The sequence below is a fragment of the Stigmatopora nigra genome, chromosome 7 (genome assembly GCF_051989575.1).
Source record: "Stigmatopora nigra isolate UIUO_SnigA chromosome 7, RoL_Snig_1.1, whole genome shotgun sequence".
In the NCBI taxonomy this organism is placed as follows: Eukaryota; Metazoa; Chordata; class Actinopteri; order Syngnathiformes; family Syngnathidae; genus Stigmatopora; species Stigmatopora nigra.
The window spans coordinates 2,015,805-2,034,140 of NC_135514.1; the positions used below are offsets into that span (position 1 = coordinate 2,015,805).

General features: G+C 38.9%; 1 protein-coding gene across 2 annotated transcripts; it reads left to right on the top strand.

Moving 5' to 3' along the window:
• The first annotated feature begins 264 nt into the window (after window positions 1-264).
• Window positions 265-17,892, top strand: mindy3 (MINDY lysine 48 deubiquitinase 3). Of its 2 annotated transcripts, XM_077721136.1 has the most exons (16): window positions 265-366; window positions 783-1,104; window positions 1,297-1,376; window positions 1,470-1,530; window positions 1,606-1,815; window positions 3,087-3,138; window positions 4,005-4,119; window positions 4,203-4,276; window positions 4,390-4,469; window positions 4,662-4,732; window positions 5,506-5,586; window positions 12,632-12,704; window positions 13,735-13,807; window positions 15,566-15,653; window positions 16,351-16,422; window positions 17,125-17,892. In XM_077721136.1, exons 2-16 carry the CDS (start codon window positions 990-992, stop codon window positions 17,272-17,274), a joined length of 1,395 nt encoding a protein of 464 aa, XP_077577262.1. In that variant the 5' UTR covers window positions 265-366; window positions 783-989; the 3' UTR covers window positions 17,275-17,892. The 2 variants fall into 2 exon arrangements, with proteins under 2 accessions (XP_077577262.1, XP_077577263.1); XM_077721137.1 differs by lacking the exons at window positions 265-366; window positions 783-1,104; window positions 1,297-1,376; ... (1 more) ...; window positions 1,606-1,815; window positions 3,087-3,138 and adding an exon at window positions 3,782-3,854.
• Window positions 17,893-18,336: the final 444 nt, after the last annotated feature.

Below are 18,336 nucleotides of genomic sequence, written 5' to 3' on the forward strand. Positions count from 1 at the left end.
TAGCAAAAGTCTTGATCGCTATGACAGTAAGCTAGTATAAAACCAGAAATGATTCGATTCACTATATTTTATTATTGGAATGTAAATTAAAAGGTAAATGTTGCAGGAATGCAGTATTACCCGGGAAAATTGCAACCAGGGCGGGTTTCGTTTGAATGACAAGTACAAGGACCAATAGTATTGTGTGTTGAGAACGCACCCCCTCATGCAATTAGACCTTCCTATATTTCAACCAATAAGGAAGCACGTTACGTTTACGCACAGTTTTTTTTTTCCAATTCAGTAGTAAATACGAATGACAGAGGCGTTGATGTTGATGACATCGCGCAATCAATACGGAAACCCGGCTCGGTTTTTAAAAATCAGGTAATTGAATATTTGCGTAATTTTAATATTTAAAGACAGTAAATTTTTAGCGTTGCATTGCATGGAAATTGAATTGCTAAGCAGTATATAGTAGGTTAGCTGACTTGTAATGCTAATGCTAGTTCCGTGTTCATTACCCATTACATCGAGTCTGAGTTAAATAATAGCATCATCATGTATCATACGCGTAGTAAATACACAATCATAACACGAGGTATTCACGCAATCTTGTCAACTGTCGTCATTTTAAATGTTGCCATCCAGCCCTTGTAATGAGTAGCTGTTAGCTTTCCAGATGAATAATTCTGTCGTCAAGTTTTTGTTTCGTTTTTAGTTGTATTATTCTAGTTTATTTTATGATGAAGGCACTCTCTATGTAGGCTCCAAGCTAATGTGTTCATCATGCTACCTTTCAGCTGATGGGACCACGTTGATGTCATTCCCCGTATCACTCAGCCTCTGGCCAGCCGAGCAGAGAGAAGAACCGCCTTGTTCCACAGGTAGCTTGTGGCCAATGCCACAGGCTGTACATGCTCACAAAAGTGGACTGTCAGGGGGTCTGAAGATCTTCCAAGTTGGCTGCAATCAACATCAGTTGCCCTGCAGAGTGAGTGGGCGTGCACATGCTTGCATCAAAAGTGGTCATGTCAGACTTAAATAAAGAGGTGGTGGATTTAGTATGGGGGAGACCAACAAGTGGAGCTGTTTCAGCTTCCATCTTTCGCAGATGGACACAAGGTACGATTTTTTGTATGCTTGATTTCCAAATGAATGCATGTTGTGTCATTGTAGCACTCTTGTTATACTATGGCTTGGAGGCTATTTATCATATTTAAAAATATCAACCCTACGCATGCAGGTGCATTGTGCAGAAAATATTTATTGGAACTTGTTTAACATTATTTGCATTTCTTGTTTTGTCAATCACAGGGTTTGTGTTCAGTGAGAGTGAGCACACAGCACTTGAACAGTTTGAAGGGGGGCCATGTGCAGTAATTGTACCTGTACAGGTAGGATCTTTTTTAAAGTCCCTCGCCAGGATAACCGTACCTCTCATATAAAGCTTTATTTGTTAAAGCGTATTGTGTTTTTTCTCCTTGCAGGCTTTCCTTTTGAAGACTCTTCTCTTTAACCGAGATGCTTTAAACTGGAGACACGTGACTGGTACATCGAAACTCACATCCATCACATTATTTTTGTATGCTCGTTATATCATGCGTGATTGTGTGTGCTTTTTAGAAGAGGAGCAAAAAACACTCCTGTGTTCTGCGCTAAGTGAGATCCTGGAATCAGCCTGCTCCAACACCTCCACAGGGTTCTGCCTTGTTTCATGGGCTAAGGGACAAGACCCACATATTCTCACACATGCAAAAACACCGAACCTGTCGGTAACGCAGGACATGCCAGCCCCAGAGAGCAGCCAAACACTAGAGGGGCAGCAGCAACCCAGTGAGTTTAAACATCTGTTGGCTTACAATGTTCTAATTTTTAAATGACACTAAAAAAAGAATGCTCACTCCTTCATAGGAATGGGCTCTTTGCACAGACTACTGTGATGTCACATCCACCAGTGAGTTTACCTTAATATCAGAGGATGTAAGAGGAAGCATAAAACATAAAGCCCTGCTCAAAATTGCTGCTTTGTGTGCTGGATGATGCTTCACAAAGATGATGTATGTCTAAAATTCTCAGTTAGAGCTTCTTTCAACAGCACATTAGGAATATCATTGTTTTTTACAAAGTGAAAGACCAAACAGCCTTTTTTCTGTGTTGGAGAGTTTGTGCAAAGAGCCCACCATATGTACAGTGAAAGACTTGCTACCAAGACTGTCATTCATTATAATGGACAGAGTGCCATGCTTTTAAACCCTAGTACACAGTCCATGTATTTCCCAGTCCTTCAAATAACAGTTTTTTGTGATTTAAAAAAAAAAAAGCAATTAATCGTTTATCTAATAAAAGTTACAAAATTGATGGGTGCAAACACTTTTTTACAGTGGCACCTCTACTTACAAAATTAATTGGTTCCAAAACTTTTGTAACTTGGATTTTTTAGAAATAGAGCAGCATTTTACTTTGAATTAGCATAATTCATTCCACAAACTTTAATACTAGCCACAATGAACCCTTTAAAAATGCTAAAAGTATACCAATGTTGCATGGTGTGCAAAAACAACGCAAATATAAGATTTGTTTTAAATTATCTATTAAAATGATGCCACAACACAAAGTGAGCTAATCTGCGTGGGTGTTGCTGAAGAAAGTATACTTCATGAGTTTAGTTTGGCTGCAGAAAGTGAATCTTTTGATGTTTTGTAACTTGGACAAATTATCCTATATTGGAATAATTATTTTTCGTTTGAAAGTCTTTTATAATTAGAATTCATTCAAGTAGAGGCACCGCTCTAATTGGGATATGGCTGTGCTTAGAAATAGCAGTAATCACATTCAAAATTCAACATTAAATGGGGGTCATCAAATAATTTTTCTTTTTTTATGATGATCATCAGCAATTAACTAGTTTTCATGGTAATTGGGGGGGGGGGGCATTGTGTCGACATTGACTTAAAATGTATACCCCGTTTTTTTAAAGGGTAGCATCTATTGGTTGTATTAACATTGTAAAAGGTTGTGAATTTTGTCTGTATTTTATCACAAAAACTTGCCATCTCAGTAGCAGTGTGTAGTGTTATATCTATTGTATTTTTGTCTTTTACTAGCTGCTTTGGCTGTGGAAGACCTTGGCTTTGAGCGATTTCACAGTGTTCTTCAGTAAGTGGCAAAATGTTTTCTCGCTAAGATACCTACGTTTATCCTATGGGAGACAAATATAACAGGACTCACTTGTCGAAAAGATATGGGACAGTCTTGAAAATATCCCCAATGTAGTGCAATTGCCATTGATGTTTTAACTTGTTGAAATCAACTGCTTTGGGGAGTCGTGATTTGTCCAAATGTTCCACTGGGCAACCTATTCCCCTAATGAAGAGTGTACAAGTGCAGGATTTCCTTTTATCATGATGACCAGGGGACCAGCCTGAATCAGAATTTAAACTAATGAGTCCCCATATGAGCAGTAAAAGTATTGATGTTCTTTTTATTTGCAAAGATTGTTCTGAACCCTGAGCCACCAAATTAATGTGCAGATCTAGTCATGCATGTGCATAATGCATTGCCAAACATTACATTTTGTGCTTGTCAGAAAATAGTGGCTAGATCAATGGTGGACAAACAGGTCCTCGAGGCCAGCCGTGGGTTCAAATTTTTGGTCCCACCGATCCAGCACAGAGTTTAACCAATGAAATATCTGCAGAAACCAAAAGCACCTGACTGCAATCCACTGATTGCACTTGTAGGACACCAGATTGGTGAAAAGGTGTCCTCTCTATGGGTTGCAATGAAAACCCGCACCCACTGTGGCCCTTTGTGGAATAGTTTGCCCACCCCTGGGCTAAATCCAATGATTGGTACCCTCAAAATTCATGATGGTAAATGTGTCCCTGCAACATTGAACCAAGATCACAGGGCATGCTTAGCATGCAGATACAGCCATGCAAATAATTTGTTGAAATCCAATTAAATGTGACATTCCTTATTATGTATTTTAGAAATAACTTCAATTGTTTTATCATCTGCAGGAAACAAGTTTTTATGTCCGTGTCCGATCTCCAAACTGAGGTGCTATCCCTATTTCACACCTGGGAGGGGTGCTGTGGAGTTTTACTTTTCCTCTACTCTGTCATACTCACCAAGGTAACGTTCTGGAAGTAATAGGAAAGAATATATATACCAAAATTGTGGAGACTGAATGTCAAATTAACTTTTGGTCTACACAGGGCATCGAGAACATAAGAAATGAGATCCAGGACACAATGGAGCCTCTTATAGATCCGGTGCACGGCCATGGCTGGTAAAAGAAAACATTTTAACACAAAAAATTGATTGGCCATTCCATGTTCAAAATCAAAATGGTACTAAATAACTTTTTTCCTCATAAGTTTTCTTTGTTTACATATTTTATAGTCAAAGTCTGGTGAATCTTCTTGTCACGGGCCATGCAGTTGCAAATGTCTGGGATGGAGATCGAGAGTGTTCTGGAATGAGTAAGACAACAAATATTTAATATATTTAATGTTGTGTGGAAAGAAGTAACAAAAAAAATATATTCCCAATTTTGAAGGTGCATAGGTACACATCATGTACACAAAAGGGCAATAGTTTTAACGTTTATGTCAAAGCTGTGCAGTTTTTTTTTTTTTTTTGTCAATGTTTTTGTTCTGTGTCCTCATGTTTAGAGCTACACGGAATTCATAAACAGGCATCAGTTGGCTTCCTCACGCTCATGGAATCACTTCGCTACTGCAAGGTACAGTGATTTGTAAATACACCAGTAAGACAACATATATACATACTTCAAAACAAAAATGGGTAAACAAAATTCACTGTGAACATGATAAATAATAGTGAACACAACCTCCCTTTTACATTACAGTAGTGCTTACAATTTGGGGGGGAAAGAAAACACTTTGTACAAGGCTTTGTACATTTCAAAACAAATGATTTAAAATGCTCCTGCCACCAGAACATTTATTGAGAATAGATTATATAATGTGTTTAAAAAATATGTTCCATTAGATATGAAAGAATAATGACTGACTATTTATTCATTATTGCCTATATAAGCATCGAAAAGGAAATTAATTTGATAACATGATGCATGCCAGACTGAACCCAAATAAGGCTAAAAATGAGCTTGTTTTGTAAAGTTATTAGAGTTATGCTACATTGAAAAAAAATAGAGTGGAATACTTTGGTTGCTGATATTGCAGAGGTCCAATAGCTTGAATTGGGTTGCTGCTGTGTGAGTTCAGTTCTTGAAAAATGCGACTGGTTGTTTCGACATATAACCTGTGACAAACTGCCGCCTAGTTTTGTCGCCAGGTCCAACACAGAATTTCAACTGAATAACTTATTCAACTAAAACTAAACTAGAGTACAAAGAAATGGTTTCAATTCAAATGTATGATGCCTGATTTAATATCAATGCAATTCTTCCTTTATGGTGAACATTGTATTTATTAATAAGAATAACAAACCTATTATCATTATTAACACATTCTCTTTGCATGTTCATTTCAGGTGGGAACCCACATGAAGTCGCCCAAGTTCCCTATTTGGATCATTGGAAGTGAAACTCACCTCTCAGTTTTTTTCACCAAGGCAAGTTCAATACACTGTTCTATAATTGTCTAAACATATGTCACGCAGTGTTTAATAAAAGCCAGACTCCTTGACAGGTTAGGAAAACCAAAATATGGAATCCACTTAGCAGATTTAATAAAGTCAGGTCAGGTATCAATGCAAGGGGGAATGCAAGTGAGGGAGAAGACAAAAATAAGTGTAAGATAGTCGTATTTCCAATGCTCTTTCTTTGCTTTCCACATATTAATTTCTATCCCGTTACAGTAGTGTGACCTCCACCTCCACTCATAATGACACTAATAAGATAAATACAATACAATTTCACAACCGTGACAAATTGTGATTGTATGTCATTCTTGTGACCTGCTGTCCATGTGTAAGATATGTATGCATTGTTGATTGTGGTAATAATTACTTGTGGCCATTCTGACCACAAAGGAATTCTTCTCTGAAGCGGTTCTGATTTTAGTAATGCGGGGTTATAGCCGCGGTTTTTACTGAAGCTCAAACAAAGCTTCATGAGGCACTGCATGTTAATGCCAGTCAAATAAACGTATGTCTTCCAAAGTTACAATCGGGAAGCATTTCTTTGCTTAACTAACGGAGGAGGGTTTGTAGTAATAAAAAGGAAGGAATTTCATTTTAGTGATTTACAAGGAAAGACACTTGAGTTTGTTTAAATGAAAAGGATGAGTTTGTATTACTTTGGACTAGCCCAGAAGAAATGATGAGCAGTGGATGAGAAGAATAATTGGTAATAGGAGCTGAAAACTTTTCTAGAAAGGACATACGACTGCCTTAGAAGTCTAGTGTGTATTTTCAGCTTCATGATCCATTTTGTCGATATTTACACTGGTAAAAAGTTTATGTATCCTACTTGTGATGTTCCCATCACATCGTGCTATACAAATATCGTTGTTTGCCAGACGTCTGTCACATTTCCACGCTCATTTACATTGAAGCCATCACTCAAAATGAACAAAACTCACCCGGTGTGAATGCCAACATTATACACAACTATTAACAAGGCAAAGGCTGTTTGAAAGACTAGGTTAGGGGTAGAGGACTCTCTTACCTGTAAGCTAAAATCTGGAAACTGTTGGTGAGAGAGAGAGTCACTGTGGCGCTGACCCTACCTCTAGTGATAATCATATCTTTTTGTAAAACTCCCTTACGCATGCTTACGCTCAATGATTAGCAAAAGCGTAACAATGTCAAAAGAATTCAGAGACTTTTTGTACTAGTAGTGTAGAAATTGCATATCGATACATTTGAATCTGCACACATGTATTTTCACTTTTAAATTCTGAGCATGGCTATCACGGAATAACATTTCAAAATATGAGTTGTTTTTGGCTTTCTTGGTTCTCTTTGGCACTCCCTTCCACCTCACCCGTAATTGGGCTAGTTCATTCATTATCCAAGCTACTTATCATCACAATGAGTGCTGGAGCCTACCCTAGCCCAAAACGTGCAGTAGGCATTAGTACCCCCTAATTGGCTGCCTGCCAATCGCAGGGCACATCGACAAAAACTACCATATATGCACACACGCATACCTACGACCATGTTTTTTTTATTTTTATGGGGGGGACACCAGATTACCCGGAGAAAACCCATGCAGTCATTGGGAGAAGTTTCAAACTACACAGAGGAAGGTCAGAACCTACCAAGGATTGACCCATCGATCTCAGAACAGCAAAGCAGACGTGCTAACCACTCTACCGTGCTGCCAAGTGGGCAAGTCTGACTGAAATAAATACAGTTCCGCATATTTCTTCATTGTCTGCTTTTGATAAAAATCTACAATGCGTTAATTGTGATTCTAAGTCCATTTGCAAACTACTTGGTAATTATAGTGTTTGGCTGCCCAGATGCCTCCCAGTTTCACCAGAACCTTTCATACTTTAGCTTTTGCCCTCTTTGGTTTTGTGGCAGACCGCTTTATGATTGAGCCAATGGTACTGTGGAAGTTCGTATAGATGACCCTTATGCAGTTGGCATTAGATCAGTGACTGAATTAATTTTCAACACGCTTGTTCTTGTTATGGTCGTGGGCCTGCTTAATGTGCGCTTCATAATTACCGTCTGATTGACTTGCAGAAATCGGTCCAAGATGTACGTTGTAGTATGCACTAAGTCACTTGGGATAGACTGAGGCTTCCACCCTCATCCTGAAGTGGATAAAGACTATAAAAGAAGAATGTCTGGACAGACTTTCAAAATAGGTCTCCTTTTAAGAATGGACAAGATGTCCTTCAGCAAGATTTGTGTCATGTTAGGTTGTTCCTTCCATCCATCCTTTTGTCCTTTTTGAATAACAGATAAGCTCACACAAACTTGCAGTACTACCTCGTTTGGTGTGGAATCCCATCATCCTTACTCAGGTCAACTGTGTTGTTTCATATTAGGCGAAAAGGCATTTGGAGTCGGAATCCTCAAATTTCAGACATGTGGGTTAATGTACATTACATTAACGCAATTCAGTAGATGGCAATCTCTGTTTCTTATTGAGCAACATCATATATTGCTGTCTTGTGTATTTAACTGGCTGATTGACTTGAATCAAATCAATTTTCTTTGCCTTTGTTGGGTGAAAAAAGCACAAGAATCATAAAAGAGCTCAGAGGCAATCATGTTCATCACAACAGAACACCCGTAATAAGGCATTGATTAAAAGCTCAGTTACATGTGTCCATATTGAGTGAATCACGTGTTGATTTACTGATGACCCGATGTCTACATGTATGCTTACAAATTGCCACAATTCCCCTGGTGTTGGTGACATACATACAGTCACAGTAAGGTATCTTCATTGAGTACAGGGAACATAATCCTGATTATTGTGTGTCTGTGTGTGTGTGTGTGTCAATGACTTCTTGTGAGTGAAAGTGATTCCAAAATTCCCATCTGGATCCATTTGTACTTTTTGAGAATAGACCTAAATATGTGCACATGCATGTTTACTGACATAACTCTCAATGACTTTTTCCATGTTCTGCCATCATGCTCAACCCCTTTGAGCCCAAAACGGCTCTTGACAGTAAATCTGCTTTCGGGTCCTATTTGAAGTGCACTGCAATTTCCCAGGCACCATTGTACCAAATCTGTACCTGCTAATGTGGCTTTTAGTCCCGATATAGACATTCTCACAAAGGGGGAACATCTGATCCCTGCCTCTGATGTTTCAGTTGCTCCTTCTATCTGCCATTGGGGACGGGTTTACTCCCCGAAATTGTCACCAGTGTGTGGCTGTTGCTTTTTAGGCCATCATCTTAATAGTATCAGTGTTTTTTAATCAGATTTACCCTCACAAGAGGCCATTCCACCATTGTTAACACACATACTTGTACTCATGTTTGTGTGTACAAGAGGGAAATTATTTCTAGAATGAATGAAAGTATGTTTTTGAGATGCCAGGAGGAAAAGAGTCAAGATAGGGGATTAAGATTATCCAATATATCATGTAACTCTTCCAAAGGAATAATGTTACTTTTTGTGTGTTCACTTTTATCTTAGAAATTATTATGGTAGTCACTACAGATGTTATCTATCCATGTAAAATATACTTCCACAAAACTTTTCACTGCATTGGTCCCATATGGATATAGTATGCAGTTTGTCCTTCAAGTAATGTGCTGTGGTCACTCAGGAAAGCATGTGTGTGGGTGACAGTTTTCACTGACTTTTGTCCTCCTCGTTAAGTTATGGTGGTTGTTGTATGTATATCATCTTTAAAGAATTTAAAGGTACATGTGCATGTCTATGTACAGTAGTCTGGGTTAGTGATTTGTAGCACACGGAAAAGCCTCACTGAAGCTCTGTGTCCTGAGAATACTCTGTGAATACACGCTGCAAATTTTCTTCAAAGATTTTTACAAGCATACAGAGAAAACATGTGTGGATAACCGGGTTGATGTGAAGTTCTCTACGTTGGTAGAACCACTATAGGTTTTATTAAAGCTATTCCATCAGAAACGGACAATGAGCATTAGAATCAATTGATAGAGAGTTGTGGCTTCCAAGGATGTTAAATAACCATTTAAAAAAAACAACTAGAAAAGTAATGGTTTGACATGTTGATAACTTGGCATTCATTGTGGATCTTATTTCTGGCATTGGATCAATTCTTCAAAAAGACGTTTGCATAATTCAGTTGTTGACTGTCAATTTTCCCCAATAAATCTGGATTTATTTAGTGTAAGGACCAGCGTCCTTATGGGATTCGTTTTGACCTAGAAGCCAATAATATGGTGTTAAAAGTGAATAAGCAATGGTCTCTTTTAAATATGCTTTCAGCAGTGGAAGTGAGGGTGATAAATATTCACACAGTGACATACATTAAAAGTCATTAATTATCTTTGACTGGTTTAACCAAAGACCATTGTAGAAGATTGAAAGGCTGTGTGTGTACTGCATTACTTTTCTATCCCACTGTGTAATGTTCTCTGTTACAGAATCTGTCAAAGATGCTGTAGAGGCATTCTATTGTGTCCCTTTGATTTTCTCTTCAGGCAGTCTTGTAACATGTGTGACTGTTCTTTAACCAAAACACATGCACCCTTGACCTAAATTGAGAAATATAATGTCTTAAATCATGTCAGCTAAGATGCATTTGTCATTTTGGATTTGGGTGGAGCAAATCTTTTCAGACTGTCTTGTACCAATCCTATTTGAAACATGGCATTCGGCAAGATCTCAGCATTGTCTTTAAACAGATCCCTTTGGACTTGCTCCATAGCGACTAAAAAGCCTCTCAAGACATACAATAGCTCATTGGGCGGACCGGAGGGAAATTATCCCCGTAGCTTCCTGCATGTGAGGATAAGGGTCGAAGAGGGGGAATTAGAGCATGGAAGACAAAGACGAAGTACTCCACATTTTAAAGTACTTTCTAGAGCAGGTAAATTTGACTTATCATTCAAAAGACAAACCCTTGGTTTAAAATAAGGGCTGTAGATTTTTCTTTTCGTGCACATGTTCCTCATCATTCAGATCAGTATCAAAACCTTTATTATTGGCCAAGTATGTTAGAAACACGCATTTGTCTCCACTACGTAGAGCCACTCTAGAATTAGTACAACAAATGCATTACAGACATACACTATTTAACCACAAAGTGATAAAAGTACTGTAAAGATATGACCAAATGCACAGGAAGAAAAATGTTTTTGACTGTCTGATGATAGTATTAGCTAAATATGACATGCTTGATTTTTAGCTTGTGTTTTCTTAACTTTGTTCCTGTGTTGAGCAGTTTGTTGTTCCTCTGTGAAGAGGGTCAAGTTGGACTGTAGAGAATGGAATGTCCTCCTCAAGGCCACACACACATTTTTGCCTTGTTGATATTATGTCTTTCTTCAAGTGTCAATTTTTCACTATCTGTGTACGGAACTAGAATATTGTTATTCTCTTTCCAAGCAATTAAATGTATGCGAATGCGTAATTACAGTGTTTGAGACACAAACACATTCTCGAGTAATGCAATGGCACCAACAAGAGAGGCAAACACATACTCCCTGTGGATTATGTTAGCACCATGTCTCCCAACTCAGCAGCATCTTCCTCAGGCCTCTAATAAAACACAGATCAAAGACAACCAAGCAGACCTGTCATCACACTCAGTCACGTCATTTTGGCTGCCATTATTTCACCTGGTGAGCCTGTTGTGAGAGCTCATGGACTTTGTAATATCATCTACCTAACAGCCATCATGGTATATTTTTGTTTATCTTGAAAAAAGACAAATTGTGTTAACTTTAAGTCCATAGTTTAGGAACGTTGTTCATATGATAAATCGTTGACTCCAGTGACTATTAGGAAAAAAAGAAAAAGTTCTCTCATAATGATCGGTCACCTTTCATATGCCTTGTGGTATGGACACATTTAGGTAATGACAAATCTGCCATGAGATTTATGAAACCTATAATACTAACAAATCAGGCCCAGCTATAGTACGTGTGACAGATCACCATGTCGACTGCTCTGTTTTCTTTGTATCTGAAGCAAAAGCAGCTGGGAGTCATCGCTGTTCAATCTCCCCCTCTCTTAACCTCCCAAGTGAGCACTGGGAACAGTAATAAGTGGACATTGAAATCTTAGCAGGCTTCCCGGATCAAGGTTTAATAAAGGCCAAGCATAACCAAGATGACCAAGGCTCATTTGCCCTTCAACAACATTTTCTTTTAGTGTAGTATTTGTCACTACTTCCTGACTTGTAGAGAGGAAACAAAAATAATTTCCCAGTATGTTCTCTGCACACCTCTTGGCAGTTGTTTTATGAACAAAAATGCCTCCTTTCAATCTAGACTGCCATTTTTCATTTTGAATTATATTCAAGCTACATGATAATTTTGGATTTTTTATTACATTTTATCTTGTTTCCTTTGTCACCATTGAGAATTAGAATATATGAATGAATATTGTAAAAATGTAGATGATCACATTTAACACATGTTAAATCAGTTAAAATTATGGACCAAAATACTACAATAAATGATGTTGCAACTTGTGTGATTTGGTGTAGAATACTCCAAACATGGCACATATGTTCATGTTTTTCCTTATCAGGATTTAGAGTACCACTCTAGTGTTCTACATTGTTAATACCCTCTAGAAAATATCAAAATGAATGACTATCCAAAAATTACATCTTGGTATTTGACTTGTGCTTATCTTATCCTGGTGAAATTCACCAACAAACAAAGTGCGGGGTTTCTCATGAATCATGTTTATGTGTAGGGCATGATTACCTGATTGTGTGTTTGCAATAAAAACAAGTCAGCTTATCCGAAAATCAGTTAATAGTCTGGCGGACTTCAGTGATTATGTTGGCCCCTTGCACTGCCATACACCCACACATGTTCTACCTACATTAACAGTGTACACCCATACATATGCACGTGACTATTTCTACAAGATGTTGCATACATTACCAGACACTCGACATCCATTTTTTTAATACTTTCCTGTTGGAGCTAGTCAAACATTCTTCTTGTCACAGAATGTCAATCATCTCATCATTTGTTACTTCTATTTTCAATGTGTGCTGTCCTGCCTGCAGGAGATGTCCCTCGTCGGACCAGAGTCTCCATCAGAGTTGGCGAGGAGAGTCTTCCAGTCATTTGATCCTGAAGGTAATCAATTGCTTCAAGTATTTATTACATAGCGTCCTACACATGACTAATGAGGTAGTGGCCTGGAATAACGATGGTCCATTCATGTCTATCTGGTGAAAGATGTGAAAACACACCCTTTTTTTCTTCATTTTTTTTCTTTAAAAAATATTTTTCCTCTCCAACTACCAGAACAACTTTTGTCTCACATCTTCACTGTTGTTGTTTAGGTTGGTGAGCTCAGCTCATCGTACAGCTGAGTCAACCGTCCCACTCTTTTCTCTGTGTCACTTCCAGGTTACTGGGGGAAAGGACAAAAGAAGTGGTGCAATATTATTTATAGAATAGACAATTATTTGTATTATATTTTGTATGAATGACAGTGTGCTGGAATTCTTCAGGACGGAAGAACTTAAACTGGTACATTTCTTTTAGTTTTAATGTTCCTAATGGAAATCGAGTTATTTGATTTGTGTGTGGTTTCACTTTGGCACGCCTCAACCTTCTACATGCCCCTTTAAAATCTAAGCTCAGGGCCTCTGTGTTCCTTGTAAAATATTGTTTGTCAGGAGCCCTTCCTCCCCACAGGTATGAAGACGCTGTCTCTTCAGAGGGTCTGTGTAGGTTGCTGAATGTTGGAATACTTGTGCGCACATAACCCTGACACTTAATAAATAATGTTGGCATTTAAACCTCTGGGTGGAGTTGAGTTGTTTGAGGGAATCAGTGAAAACAGATAGGGCCTGCATCGAAAGAGTCCACAGGCTTACATGCTCAATTTTGAAAGACTTCCTTCCAAATTCTTAAACCCACCTTCAAAAGCACATGTTAGCATTTAAGCATCTCCTTACAGGTAAAATGATCATGTCTATGGAATGTAGGTTGAAGAAAAAAGGCAGTGAATAGCTGTGTATTATTTTGACTCGCATTAATTCACATATGGCATGCACCGTCCGTCAATGAGTGGTATGGGTGAAGGACTTTTTTTTTAGCTACAGCTGTGTCTCGGTCCAACATGATCATCCGTCTCCCTTTCTTTCTCTCCCTTCAGATAACGGCTTCATCCCAGACTGTCTGCTACAGGAAGTGATGAAAGCTCTTGACCTTGTCTCAGAACCAGAGTAGTAAGTGTTTGTATGTGTTGCGGCTGGTCTTTGCGACTGCTCGCATTAGTGTGTGTGTGGCACCTGTAGCTCTACTAAAGTTCCCACTCCAAAGTCATGGCCAGGCCAGGTCAATGGCCCAGCTCACGTTTCACAACCAGGCTGCTACAAAGTACAGCTAGAGTCGGCTCATAGTAAATGTGCGAGATTTAAAAACAAAAAAAAGGAAAAAAATCTGAATCCTTGGCTCAGAGAAAGAACATTAACGACAGGAAGAAAGCCAGCAAGCGGGGACAACAGTTAAATGCATTGCTTCAAACAGGAGCACGTTTTCCACCAAGGAGCAGTAAGCCCTGCACTGGGACAGGCATAGCCGGGTGTTTTGACCAATGATGTGCTCTGCAGAGCCCCAGATGGCCAACACATCACAGCATATTCGAGCACACCATGGGGGGGACTCCTTTGCCTTTTACGTACCACACAACATGAGTATAACAGCCCAAAATTCATCATTTTAAATATTGTTCCGTTAGTTGGTGGTGGTGATCTAAAACAACCCATTTTGTACTTTTATTATCAACCGAACTAAGGCATGCTGTTCTTTCCATGTGCCTCACATTGTCTTAATTTAGTTTCTCGTGAGATGTCCTGTTGACCAAGTGTTCAAATGGTGGATATTCTTAATAATCTGGCAATTAGGTGCATTAATCTCTTTTCTTTTTTTATTGAACACAAAATGGTATGTTGCCATAGATATTGAACTACGGCTTGTTAACAATACTATTTTCTTTGACCCAATCAAAACACTTGTTGATGGCGTTTTCCATTTGTGTCCAGTTTAACAGTGCTGATTCAATTCAGTCTAGGTTGCCTTATCTATCTCTTCCATCAATTGACATTGGATACGGGACTTAAAAAATGGCCATGATTTACAATAGAACGCAATTTCGTAACTTTTTCAATTCCACTTCTTGCAACCGAAGAAAGAATTGTTGACCAAAATCTTTGGGCAAGCAACAAGCGACTAAAGGCTGACTCAGTTTTGTCATATCATAGACGGATGTTATTTCCTTCATAATGAGCCAAACATAATTTAATCATTTAAATCTAAAACTTTAACGTTCATGTCACGTTTAATTTGATGGCTACTATACGTTCTGTTTTCATGTCTTTATTGTCAGAATGTTGCTATATCAAAATCACATTGGGGCTTTCAAACAAGCTAAATGAATGTTGTGTTTAATTAAGCGTGACTTCCTCGGCCAGCTGCCAGATAAAGGCACAATGTCTTTGCATAGAAACAGATTGACACATGGCTATAAATCAAAGATGAGAAAACATCAGCTGATTGCATTAGCACACAAGACACAAGGATGGATGAGACATCAGGAAAAACTGCAGCATGCTTCAAGGAATTGCACGCATTGTCAAAGCGTATCCAGTCCACTTTTAAATGATCACATCATGAATACACACACATTATACTTAACTACACTACACAAGTAGTGGGTGTCCATTCTCTCGCCGCTGCCTTAAAAGGGCAATCAAACCAAGTTGATGGTTTTTTTTGTGTGTGTTTTTTTTCCATTTGCACCGTTGTAATAATAATAACCCTGATCTAACACGCAGGAATGTCTGGAAAGAGGTATATTTAGTTGCACCACAGTCTTTGCAAAAACATGCTAGCGCTCTCCAAAACATGGTTTCACTGGACGCTGACGTGATGTTTCCTTGTATACTTACCTAATTCTTTTCTTCATTTCCCCCAACCTTCATCAGCGTCACTCTGGTCAAGAACAAGTTGGATCCGGAGAATTTGGGCATAATTCTATTGGCCCCATTCCTTTTGGAATTCTTTCCCGATCAGGTACGTGTAGAAATGTGGACACACAAATTCCTTCAATCCTTATTTAGTTGTGTTTAATGCAATTAAAAAAACAATCAGGTTAAGATAACCATCACATAAGCGTCACTATCCGTGACCAAGTGCTGTTTTAGGTAATCAATGTCTTTTGTGCCAAACATTCCTGCGGTGTCTCATGTGAAATCTATGCGTGTTCACAGTCGTGGCTAAAAACTTTAGAGGGCTGTTAAGCCTTCCTTTTTATGAGACAGAGATAGAGGGAGCTGTGTTAAAGTGATCAGGGATTTAGGGATTCACCAGAGAAGCTGGAAAGAAATTATACCACCATTAGCCAAGTGGACGCACAAGCAGACACACATGGGATTGGGTCAAGGGTTTGAATTTCATACAAAAGCATACAAACATGAGAAACTGTACACGCGCTCAGACAAACACCCTATTTGCATCCTACACATTTAAGCAAACTCAGCAAAAGTGTCATTGCGTGTTCCTGATTTTGGCTCCTTTGTGGTAATTGGAGTCACGCTTTGTTTCTGTTCTGTAAAAATACGCTAAAGTGTAACAGGCAGGATTGTAGCTTTGCTGCCAGAATTTTGCTGTCAAAAATGTTCCACTTCTGGCCTCCAGTTGTGCTATTATGTTCTGTCCAGAAAGTCCAGCATGTTTTTCACTCTTTTTTTTCCCCCAACCTGTGTTCCAGGATTCAGGAATCCCTGACTCGTTTACCGTGTACCACTATAATGGACTCAAACAGTCCAACCAAAATGAGAGGGTAAGACAGTTATTGTTTCTTCTCTTAAGCTGTCTATCCTCGTTGCATCTCTCCATTCCCTGTCTTCCTTCCTGCGCACTCTTGCCACAAAGTTACACTCTCTTCAGTAGCTAGCCTTCTAGAAAAGAAAAAAACAGTAGCTTTTGCAAGCCCAATAGCTTGTCCACTCATCCAAAAACCCTTGGCCTTTCCTCATGTTCCTCAACACCATTATGGCAGAAAGGCGTGTGCCACCAGCACGCCGGTGATAGCTTGTCACCGGCAAGTTTAGTGGGATGGATGACTGTCTTGTTTCTGTGTAACACTTCCGAGGCTGCAGACAGTGACAGATAGTGCCCTGATTTCTGTATGGCAGTACTGGCTTGAGTTCATTTTCAAAATGGCTGTTGTCTCAGTTCATAATCATGGAGTTTGTTGCTCAGCAGAACTTGATGTTGACCATGCAAAAATTTAACCGGTTTAATATATATAGTAGTTCACCTTTCGCCACTATAAATAATCAGTAAATCTCATATGGACTGCTTTTCCCATGCCACAAAAACCCAAAAAAGAGAAAATCTCACTTTTTTAATCCTTTAAATGCTTGACCTTTTGATTTATGAAAATGTGTAAAAATGAAAATGATTCAAGTCCACATTGTTGGGGTTCCTTTGAAGTTTGCACTGACATGGAAGTGTGTATTTATTTGTGTGTGCATTTCAGGTGGAGTATGCCGAAGGGACCGCTTTGGTGCTAGGGTTTGAAGACCCCATGGTACGGACCGATGACACTCCAGTCAAGCGCTGCCTGCAAACCAAGTGGCCCTATATTGAACTTCTGTGGACCACTGAGCGCTCGCCATCACTCAACTAGTCTTGTTTGTATGTGAAACGGACCACTACTGCCTCCAACTTCCATACATGCACACACACACACAGCTGTGCTCCAAGGGGATAGAACCAGGACCACAACCATAAAGACACACAAGTGCAGTGCATATCCTCAATAGTCATGAGTGAGAACTGCACACAAAAGACTTCAACAAACACACTATATGCCTCAACTTCATTCTTTCAGTCAAGATTCAACTTACCTTTAATTGTTAATGTTTTTTGTCCAGCCTGGCTTGCCATTTGTTACACAGAATGTTTACCATGTTAAACTTCAGTGTGTCACACAATACCACTTGCCAGAGCACAAAAAGAGTTGCTACACAAACTCTACTGTTTAACGGATGGAAAAACAAGGAATGACCAAAGCCTTCCACATTAGAACACGCCGACTCTGACGCTCAACCGTTTACAAAAGTAGGACCAACATAATTACACGTTGAACTGCAGAAGTTTATTCAATGTTTTCCAGAATCTGTAAGAATGCACAACAATACTGTACCTCATGCATCACATCGAGAAGTTGGTCAGGCGTTCATGTATTTATTAACACACTCACATTTGGGGTTATGAAATAAACGCTTTTTTGACTAGCTCCTTATGGTTGAAATATGACGTCCTTCTATGCTCATCATCAGGAAACATAAGGATTCCCGGCCCGCCTGCATCGCTAACTCGCAGAATGTTTTTATGCCCTGCAGAGGCCCAGAAGCAATATATCACAACATCATCAGGTTAATGAATTTAAAGTGGTACAAATGATAAAATATTATGTTTTAATTTCCAACACCTTTATTTGCACATGTGCCTCGTACTGCAAAGTGTAAACGGACTTTTACACCCCCCCCACCCCCCCCAGTAACAATAGCTTACGCATGACTTTGAAAATATAACAAAGGAAACAGTCGAATGAGTATGATGCACACACAAAAAACAAGTGATGAACAAGGCTTTTAGTTAGAAGTAAATTTTTGTGCATAAAAAATTAAATGTTTCGATTATATATTTTATGCATTGTTTGAAGTTTGCGTATTGTTCACTAAAA